We start from the raw sequence: 10,934 nt of genomic DNA, 5'->3' as shown, positions 1-10,934 counted from the left end.
TTTCCCATGATTCATTAACCCTCTTATCCTAGGTATGGCATAATTGCAGCCCTCATATAAAAATTAGTGCTTGTTGGAAATGTAGAAATGTATATGGTCAACTAAAGTTCGTGTTAAAGATTTTACGATAAAAAAAGGGCAATTATTATCACTCGTCTACACTTGGTCTATATTTATTGAAATGTTTCTATTTTTGCCTTCTTTTCTGATACTATGTGGAGATATAGTAAATCTTTTCAACATCATAATTAGTGATCTGAAATTAAACTTATACCCACCACTCCACCAGTTTTGTAAATCGTTTTTTTTTTTAATCTAGTAGATCTAGGTAATTCCCCCTTAATAATAAGGAATGACAAAAGGAGGGGATGATTCCATCATAGATTTACCTACTTATCAATATGGCATCCATGTGTTGGACCTACAAAAAATGATTATCTCCAACACCAATGATCCTCCAATCACTCATCGAAGGACAAGAGTTAGACAATGCTGTTTTTGTAAGGTCAACTTTCTTCCCTTCTTTTTTTTTAATGAATTTTGGGGTAGTATCACTTTTTTGATATGAGCTTATTGGATCATGTTTAGACTGAGGTTTTGTGAGATTGAAACCAAATCAGACCACACAAAAACCGATATAATCCGATAAAAAACTGATACCAACCGAAAATTCATTAAAAAAAAAAAAATGAAAATTGATTCATGTTTTGATTTCACTCATTCTCACATCAAACTCTTTTCTTAGGAAGATCTTGAATTTGGATGTTTGGCGGCTTTGATATTTGAAGTTCAATCCTCAATGCTGTGCTTTCTTTTTTGTGCCTGTAGGAACAACCGGGCCTCAGCCTTGTTTAGTAGGGCTTCTGAGGTAGTTTTGGGCCTTGGGATGGGCTGGTGATTCAATACATAAATGGACTGTGTTTCAGTTTGACTCTACATACTCCTTTTCAGTAAACCATAGGCCAAGGGTGTCATTTTTAGAGTCCGAACCGAAAAATAAAACCAAAATCAGCCGTTCAAAATCAAATTGAATTGAATCGAAGAAATTCGGTTTGATTTTGAAAAGTGAAAAATTCAGTTTGGTTCAGTTTGATGTTAGACTAAAATGGTTGGTTTTGAAATGAAGCGAACCGAATAAAAGTGCAACCTATAGAAATTAAACTGAATCGAATTAAATCGAACTTAGGAATATACTAAATCTTACAATCATGTATCTTTGTAGTGTTGTGTGAAATTGTTTACTATGGGTTCCTTTGTTGAGTGGAGTAAAATAGTTTGAAGGATGAGAAAAGAAAATTAAAATTATAAAAGGTGCATCATAATAGCATAATCTGGGTTACAAATACTAAGGTTATGTCTACTTTTTATTGCTTTAAGGGCTACATTGGCCAAAATGACAACCAAGTCATTCATAGGCCTGAGCATAAAGGTGATGTTAGTTATAGTAAAATAGACATCTAAAAAAAGACTCTGCTCCAAGGCCATAAGGCTATGAAGTATTTGTAAGGTCCAAAAAGTGCCTATCAAGATCCTTTGAATTAATCTACACCTCCTTTAACTTTCATCCATTCAGCTACGCCTGTTGAGCAATGAATCCTCTGATTGCTGCTTCAATTGAATCCCCTGTCATCAAGTAATCAATCATTGATCACTCCAAAACACCAAATTTATCCTTATTCTTGATATGTGAACGCAAGTGATGATCATGTGGATCAAAATGCATTTGAATTGGGTTATGGGCAACTCTCAGTCTCACTCAGTCCCCTACCGATCTTTCCAGTGTTTAAATCACCATCACCCCAGAGAGAGAGAGAGAGAGAGAGAGAGAGAGAGAGATAGAGATTCCTTGTGGAGACGAAACCCTAGTATTCCTTGTTTAACCTAATCTCTAACTTACGTGAATCATGCGAGAGTAAATAAGAAACCGACCATATCTCTCTATCCTTTGACCGTTGTGACCTTGTCCCCTGCAAAGTCAGGTGTGTGTTCAATGCACCTGCATCATCTGACTGTGACTATAGACGGAAAGGTCGGTTGCTCTTTACTGCACATGATTCACGCATTGTGCGCAACTCTGAGAATAGAAGACTGTAAAAACGTAATCTTAAAAAGTGATTCAAAAGGTAATAAAAACATAAGAATGAGCAAAAAAAAAAAAAAAATATATATATATATATGGATTTATAAGGTTCCGTAAGATTTTCTATCCCGTCCTCTCAAGAAGTTTGTACCAGTATTTCTTGGATTAAATTGCAATCCTGTGTGCATATGAGCACAGAGATCATGACGATCAGCTTCGCCGTATAGACAACGGCTCCTAAAACCGACCAAGGATGCTCGACCTTTCCGAGACAAAATCGGTTTTCAACAACCGAGTCCCGAATCCACCCTGGGGACCGAGCCTGTCGCGCCGTAGGCTTCAAGCCCACACACGAAACGTGAATAGAAAAGAGGACCGGCGATGAAGGAGATTTGGCGGCCGGCCTAAGGTGGGACCACACCACGTGGTAATACCATTTTCTTGTCTTATTTGCACATGCGATTCCTTGCCACGTGTCAATCATGAACGTTACTGACAGTTGGGAGCTCCCCTGGGAGTTCATGTTTTTTTGGTCCCCTTACATGACGTGCAAAAGGCGTTGGCCATGCAGCTTTGACTCCCCCCGCCCCCCCCCCAACTAGAAGAAAGCTTTTATTTCCTCTTCTTACCCAGACCAGACCAGACCAGGCCCACCCTCCACTCCTCCCCTCTACTCCCTATTGTTTTCATTTTTGTCTTTTCTACACCCTCCCCCACCCCTCTTTTTGGGCTCCTCCAAAATTTTCGTGGTTACCTTACCTTACCTTACCCAATTTCATACCCTTAAGCATGTGGTTCTTCACTTCTTTCTCCCCTAAGCCCTTAAAGCATAATTTTAGTTCTTTTTGAGAACATGGCTACTAAAATATCTCAAAAAAAAAAAAAAAAAGCTGATTTGACAACCATTAGAAATAGGAATTAGATCCTCTCCAACATTGGATCTTTATGCACGACTTGACGATTGGGAGGATCTTAAGCTACATGCTTGGGTCTTTCCAACTGTCGGAAGTACACTGAGCCTCCAGTGCAATTGGAGAGGATCTGAGTCCTAAAAATATGCGGTAATTTTTCACTGCCACTAATAGACCACTTGCAACAGATTGAGCAATGTCAATAAATATCTGTCAATACAGAATATCTTCGAGTGACAGTAATATTTTATTCCCACTAAATCTATATATTTTGAATTGATTTATTATAATGTAACAATTAGAAATGGTTTTGAAAAACCTGCCATTGAATTTAAAAAAAAAAAAAATAGTAACCCTTTAGTGGTGGTTTATTACCAGTACTAAAGGGAATGTAAACTACCATTGAAAGTATAAGTTTAATTAAAAAAAAAAAATGGAAGAAAGAATGCTACCTCCTGATATGTTTTTATGTCTAGACACAATTGGTACCAAAAGACTGCATTAACTGGCTTAAAGATGTTCGCACATGCCCTCCTATTGACTGTACCCGCTGGTGTATACATACTCCAAGAGGTAGGTTTTCTTGCCCCAAAAAAGAAATTTGAAGGAATCGTCTTTTATACAGTTTCTTTACAACCACCTGGTGGCAAGCCTACATCTCATTGGCTAAAGCAAAACTATAAGCTATATTCCATTGACCGGCTCAAAGACAAAAGCTGGATCAGTTCACTTCTACACCTGCATCGTACCAGCAGCCTAGCTCAAAGCTCCCCCAACCCTCTAATGAAAGGAAGGAAGCCAACCGACTCCAACTTGTGGATGGAACATGGATATGATAAATAATGCAACTGAAGCTTTTCACCGATCTCAAGTTTTTACACAGAAGGAGATCACCACCAGGCCCAGGAAACAACAAGGGGCTCCGCTGTCGTAATACCAATAGTTTTAGCGGCGGTTTTGTCACGGCCATTAAAGGGTTTGTAGAAAACAGGCTAGGATGTGGGGGTTATACCAGACGTCAATGGTTATAGGAGAAAGTTGGTCGTTATAACCGTTACAGTAGTTATTATCAACTGTCGTATAGTGCGCTTTGAACATTGTCGGCGGAATAATCGTAACGATAACCCGTGCCAATAAATGCCGCACATGACAGTTATTACAGTTATTGTCTCTCTCTCTCTCATTGTTATAGAGCACGGTATCGGAATGGGCATCAGTCTTGTTAAAAAACGGTTATGGTATTAAAATGGGAATAGAAATATCTCTATTTTATTTTTAAAAATGATTTTTTTTTTATAAATTTTTTATACCTTTAATTTGTACCATTCAATCACATACGGTATCGATTAGGTATCAAGATCAGACACTTGTTAAATTGATACAAATCGTTCAAAACGAGCAATTCGATACCAATACTTAAAACTTTATTGATATTGATACGATATTCTAGATCTATCTGCATTGGTCATATCAATCAAGTTTATCCTTGCTTTTATAAATAATATGTATTTTTTTTTTTTATGATTTGACCTTTGTTCTTGATACCGATATCCAATCCTAGATCTGTCAAATACTAGGATCTCAGTTGATATTAAAACGATACAACTTGATATACCATATATCCGATGGCCAACGGGTGGTCGATGATCGGGTATCCACATTTCGACCTCAAGGTATTAGCACGACTGATATACGAATGTGAGCTGACCTCTACTACTAATACCCCCATGGCTCCCAACCAAGCGACCTATTTGCACGGGTGAGATACGCCTCATGTGGGGCTCCTCGTAACCATAACTGACCCTGATCCAAATTCAAAGTGATTAACTGGAGACAGGCGGTTATTTAAGTTTTGAGCCCACCATGGTTGAGTTGGCCGTTATAGAATCTCACCATGGTCGAGTTAACCGTCAGGAAAACTTAGTCGTTATAAGACAGGCTAGCTCAGCCACATGAAAGGATGAACCCTCCATTAAGACAATGGTCTAAGTCAGCAAGGAGGAAACCCTTGGCCAATAGAGAGGGTTCAAATTGCCTATATAATGGACACTTGGCAAGATCCAAAGGTAAGCCTAAGAACCGATTGAATACCCTACATAAGAATGTTAAAATTAGGATTTGACTTTAGCATCGGAACCTCCTCTCAGAGCTCCCTCAAGACCAATTTCTAATCTATGTTATGCAGATTTGCGTCATGCAGAAACGTGCAACAACACAACTGATATGATGATCTGATACCAACAATGATCCTAAAACCATGGATGCAAGTCATATGCTGCTCGACCCATTGTCTATAGATAAAGTGATGCAATAGAAAATTGTTTTTATATCCTCCCATGCCAGCTTCCATCTCTCTTTTGTCGTTTTTTGTCACGTAGAAATTAAATGGCTTATTGTTATGTGCTGATCGTGATACATGGGGCCATGGATGCAATTACATGGGAGTCCTAGGAAGATATATAGGAGATGTGGAGTTGTGAGTTGGATTAATTGGAGTTAATAGATAAGGTATTGTGGGTAGAAAGCTTTATATCCAATTAAGTGTTAAGTTTATCTCGAATTCTTGACCCGTTTTGAAGATTGATTCGCTCTGACATATTTTGGTGGCGACTCGATTGGGAAGTTTTCTGAGATCTGTGATGGAAGCAGAGGGGTTGGGCCGATAGGCCCAAGCCCGGAGCCCATCACTGATCTCGTATGGGGGTGCTGAAGCGTAGTCCCCCGGTATGGTTCGACCGGATCGACCGTGACCCGATGAGTCGACCCATGATTTGGAGTATATATATAATGTACTATTGCTTGTTGAGAAAGTTATTGTATTTTTTCGAGCTGGGGTTTCAGGGCGAGTTTTCTCGCCACTGCTTGGGTGTAATCTCTCTTCTGCTTAGTGAAACATCTTATTCTTTACCCGAGGACGTAGCACACCACCTTGGTGTGTGATCCTCGTTAAATCTCTGTATCGTGCGGATCTATTGTCTCTTTATTTTTTTCGTGTTTCTTGGTGTTTGATCTAACATTAAGTTATGTGGGGATAGACTTGAAAAGACTTGGAATTCTTAAATTACTCTGTTGGATAGAGAGGAATGGCTACCTTTGTAAAGCCAAGATGTCAAACTTCTTCCATAAATTCTATTATTCTATTTTATCTTTTGTCTTTCTAACCCTATTTTCTCTATTTTCTTATTTTTTTCTTTATTTTTTAGTTAGATTCGTGGCTGTAATGAAGAAAGTGGTAAAATAAGAAAATCTTAATTGAACCCTTTTCAGCTAATCTGGTGTGTTTTGAGGTTTTTTTCAGTTCTTACTATGAGAAAAAGGTCGCAAGGTGAATTACATCCTTTTTCATCAATTGGTATTTTTGATATCGTTTCACCTAAAAGGTCGTATTATTAGGAAGGACAAAATCAATGCATACATCAATATTTCCCCAACATGTGCACGACAGGTTCCCATGTCCTTACACGTGGAGATAACGTGACATTTTCTTTGCAACACTTGACCTCTTTGCTTTGATATCATTTTCATTATCGTTTCACCTAAAATTTCAAACTATTAAGAAAAACAATATCAATATATATATATATATATATATCAACATGCATATTGTTTCTATCAACCCAAGAAGGTTTTTACTTGCAATAACTGATAGATAATAAATGTGGAAACGATTCAGAGAGATCGATGAGCATGCATGATAAATACTACAAAGACATACTCCTCAATCTTTTCTCGTATGCTTCTTGTACAACACGATTAATGTTGGTTTGGTCTACCCTCTTTCCTTTTTTGCTTTAGGTCATTAGCCTCACTTAATGGGTTAGTGATAACTATATATGAGGGTGAGGCTAGGGACCAATCCCGTAAGGAAATTAAGATTTCCTTTCTATAAAGGAAACAATACTTTAGATCCACACATAGTAATATATATTTCATACCATTAAGTGTGCTAATAAAATCTAATATCTCCATAGGGATCACTTATCATTATTGGATCCTTTCTGCTTACTCCATCTATAATCAACACCATTAAATTGACTTTTGAAAACAAATTTTCGACTATGCTAATCCACCTAATTGAAAATATTACATTAACTTTTTAATTAACTTTCACTTCCCATAGAGATATAAAAAATGGAGTAGGTTTTGCAAGGAAACAAAAGTCATGCGGTAGTAAAGATCTTACACAAAGTGACAAAGACAAAGGAATGAAAGTTCCTCGATGGAGACAAATGAAGGCTCTAGTTAAATTGTAAGACTTTCAACTCCTTTTATAGAGGTTGTCAGTTTATTGTTTGGGGACCAAATGGTTTAGGAGAGAAAATTCTTCTCTTTTTTTCTATATATATATATATATATATATTTTTTTTTTCTCTTTATCCATAGAGAGACTCTGAATGGGTCTTCTATTTTCTCAGTTGTGGGGTCTATTATCTATGTATGGGTCCCAATCAACTAATCAAAACTGAGAGAAGAAAGGGTGGGAGAGGAGAGGAGACAAGGAAGGACACCCATATCTCCATTTTCCTTTCTCTTCACGTCTCATTACCTACAGAGCCCAGACCTGCATGTTCTCTTCTATGACCTACAAAACCTGTGCATTTAATGCTGTTCTTTCCTTCTTGTATTACAAATACCACTTCAATTCCCCCTCCCCTAAAACTCACAAGTCACAACAAAACACATAAACTTCGAAGTTACCTGCAAATTATTCCATCATGTCAGCCATGTCTTCCCTTCTCCTTTTCCTTCTATGCCTCACTGTTTACCCATGCAATGCTCGCCGACTCGGTATCATAGAGAAGAAATCCAGCAGACAAGTCCACCTTCATGGTCAGGTTGGTGCAGAATGGTTGTTAATTTCTTTGATTATTCTCTTTATCTTTTAGCATATTTTCACAAAATTTATTAGTGATTAACATTCAGATGTTAATGTAGATGCCTATTGTAGACTTAGATACCGCTTTCTTTAGGCGGTGTTATAGTGCACTCTGTTGATAGCAATGTCGAAGGTGGAATGCTCTCTAGTTTTGTTGGAGTTTTGGTGTTTTGAGAATGTTATTGTATTCTCTCTCTCCCTTAATAAATGTGTTTTGACATATATTGGCTGGGTACAGGATTTGGAGAAGGCTATAGTTGAAACCTTAGTTCCAGTGAAGGTGAAGCTTGCCATGTTTGAGGAAGTCCAAGAGCGTAGACAAGGGCTCTCTGGTGCAAAAATTCAAAAGCTAAAGGATACAAAGGCTCTTCCTAAGGGAGTGGAAGAAAGAAGAGGAAAAATATCAGGTGGTGTTCAAATTGAGTCTCTTGTATCGGTTTCATGTCGTGTGCCTAATGAGAAACACGAGGAGCATTCTTCACTCATCATGGACTACTCTCCACCCAAAACACACCCTCCCATTCACAACTAAAACGAACCTTTTTCTTCTCTCTCCTTATCCCCTTACCCTTACCCTTCCTTTCTCTTTTTATTCCTTTTACTTGTCTCTCCTTACATCTAAATTTCCACCAACCCTCACACACACACACACACACACAGAGAGAGAGAGAGAGAGAGAGAGAGAGAGAGAGAGAGAGAGAGAGAGAGAGAGAGAGAGAGAGAGAGATTTACTACTACATACCCAGCTCAAAAACCCTATATATAGTAATGGAACATAGTAATACAACATAGCTAGGATCCTAGCTAGTATGATTCTCCTGTTTGATGGAGAACACTTTATGTACATCCATATAAGTCTAAATGAGAAGTATGAATCACCAGCTTGGGATCCATTTTATTGTATTATATATCCTTACTAAGACATTTATCTTCTTTTTCTTTATAATGTTTCATATTGTTAGCATTGATAGTAATGGGACATGCAGGAACTCAGATTCTAATGCCTTCTGATGTGGGTCTGCGACAGGCAACTAAAAAAGAGGTAAATATACCATACTTCCATATATATATATATATATATATATATATATATTAGATGGATTGGGGAGGATAGTGGTAGTTAGGGTAGTTATTATGTAGGGTTTAATAATGACCAAAACTCATGGCCCATCTCCTTCACCATGCCCTTGGTGAGGATGGAAAGGCCAAATGGTTTGCGCGTTCATGGATGCTATTGTGTGTATATATATAAAAATGGATCTTTTGCATATACGTGTTAGAGGCTAACACTTGTCCTATTTACACCTATGCACATATTATTCATAATTGGACAAATTTTTCACATGGTGCTTGTGTAGGGATCCGAGAGGCGAGTACTTTCGTTGGTAGGGTCTACAGTCCATCTTAGCCAAGAGAGAGTAAATTCTAAGGAAAATTATATCAAGGAAGATGCAGTTTTCATGGATTATGCAAATCCTCGCCGAAAACCACCCATCCACAACATATCTCCCTAGATGAAGAAACAATATTTCTCAATAACATTGCATGTAATATGATTTTATCTTAAATTTTCATATATTTTAAGTTCACAGTTCATTAAATTTGAAGAACAATTGTGTTTTGTAGAATATGGATGGAACTTAAAACTGATATATATATATATATATATATATATATGATGGTCTTCCCTTTAAATTATTTGTGCTTCTTCTCTCTTACTTCCCTTTATTTAATGAGGATAAATAAATGAAGAAACATAAAACGTGGGTGTGGCCATTGTTGTAAATTGTGGTTATTGATTGGTTGGTTCTATCTTAAATGAGGAGATGAAAGACATGGAGGAAGACAAAATAAAACAAAAGGACCTTGAGGATCCAAAACATGATTTAGAAGATGTATTTTATGACCTCCCAACATTTTGTTAGGAAACGACAAGCAAAAATACAAAACAAAACACACACAAAGACACTTAATTACATGATTCCGCGACACCACCTACATCCATGGTGTGAGAGATTCAATACTAAAATCAAGAGAAGGAGAAAAAAAAAGTACAAACTGAGCCCTTATGTTTTTGCTAAGGCTTTGTTTGGTTGCAAGAGGAATGCAAATTTTTTATGTAAAGTGGAATTTTCTTCCTAGAAAAAATGAAAAAATAAATTTAGATGTTTGATTGCTAGGGGAATATATTTTACATGTGAAAAAAAAATTTCACTTAACCATTAAATTTCCCTTTTTATTTCTCCACCAAAATAGGAAGAAAAAAAAAAACCCTACTCTCTCCCACTCTCGCGACTCTCACCTCGGTCATGACTTTCAACAATCTCTCTCTCTCTCTCTCATGTGACTCAATTGGGTTTGTTTTGAACAAAAGACTTTGAGTTTGAGCCAGATAGAGCATTACTAACTTGTTGAGTTTATTTTGACCAAAAGACTTTTGGAATGGGCCTTTCAGTTGTTATCACTTGTGATATATTACTGTTTTCTTTGTGATCATCTTTTATATATTATTTTAAATATTTATTTATGCTGCATTGATTTGATATATAGAATGAAATGGTTCATTTTGGTTAGTGATAAAGCATAGTATATGATGACAATTGGTTTGATTTGGTATAGACCTTGAATGACTTGATTCATATAACCAATATAAATTTTGAGGAGCTGGTTGGGTTCTGGATTGAAAAGTACTTCCCCCCCCCCCCACCCCCGGCCATCTCTTTTGAGGAGTTTGGTTGGATTATTAGTTTTTTAAAATTTTACATATATTTTACATCCAACCAAACAGCTATGGTAAATTAATTTCACTTCACTTATGTTGCAACCAAATGACTCAAAAGGGAAAAAAAATCGCTTCACTTCCCTTCACTTCACTTCCCATTTCCCTTGCAACCAAACGTAGCCTAAACGATCAATTAGATTAAGAAGAAAATAGAAAGAGAAAATATAATACAACCTGGGAACACCTAGTAACTCCAACACAAATATAGGAAGCACCCCTACATTCGGCATTGCCATCAGCAAGAGAGCACTCCTCAACAAGCAAATGAGACTACCTAGAGAACCA

The 10,934-nt window shown here is 37.1% G+C and overlaps 1 protein-coding gene across 1 annotated transcript; it reads left to right on the top strand.

Moving 5' to 3' along the window:
* Positions 1–7,659: 7,659 nt before the first annotated feature.
* LOC122069740 lies at positions 7,660–9,430 on the top strand. The gene is made up of 4 exons (XM_042633810.1): positions 7,660–7,826; positions 8,106–8,274; positions 8,854–8,909; positions 9,226–9,430. The coding sequence occupies exons 1-4, from the start codon at positions 7,707–7,709 to the stop codon at positions 9,379–9,381; spliced, it is 501 nt and encodes a 166-aa protein (XP_042489744.1). The 5' UTR covers positions 7,660–7,706; the 3' UTR covers positions 9,382–9,430.
* Positions 9,431–10,934: the final 1,504 nt, after the last annotated feature.

Source organism: Macadamia integrifolia, unplaced genomic scaffold (genome assembly GCF_013358625.1).
Source record: "Macadamia integrifolia cultivar HAES 741 unplaced genomic scaffold, SCU_Mint_v3 scaffold693, whole genome shotgun sequence".
In the NCBI taxonomy this organism is placed as follows: domain Eukaryota; kingdom Viridiplantae; phylum Streptophyta; class Magnoliopsida; order Proteales; family Proteaceae; genus Macadamia; species Macadamia integrifolia.
This window is presented reverse-complemented; position numbering and strand designations above follow the sequence as displayed.

Coding starts and splice junctions, on each gene's coding strand:
- LOC122069740 (XM_042633810.1), top strand. CDS start 7,707: ATGTCAGCCATGTCTTCCCTTCTCCTTTTCCTTCTATGCCTCACTGTT. Junction 7,827..8,105: donor AAGTCCACCTTCATGGTCAG/GTTGGTGCAGAA, acceptor GGCTGGGTACAG/GATTTGGAGAAGGCTATAGT. Junction 8,275..8,853: donor AAGAAGAGGAAAAATATCAG/GTGGTGTTCAAA, acceptor TGGGACATGCAG/GAACTCAGATTCTAATGCCT.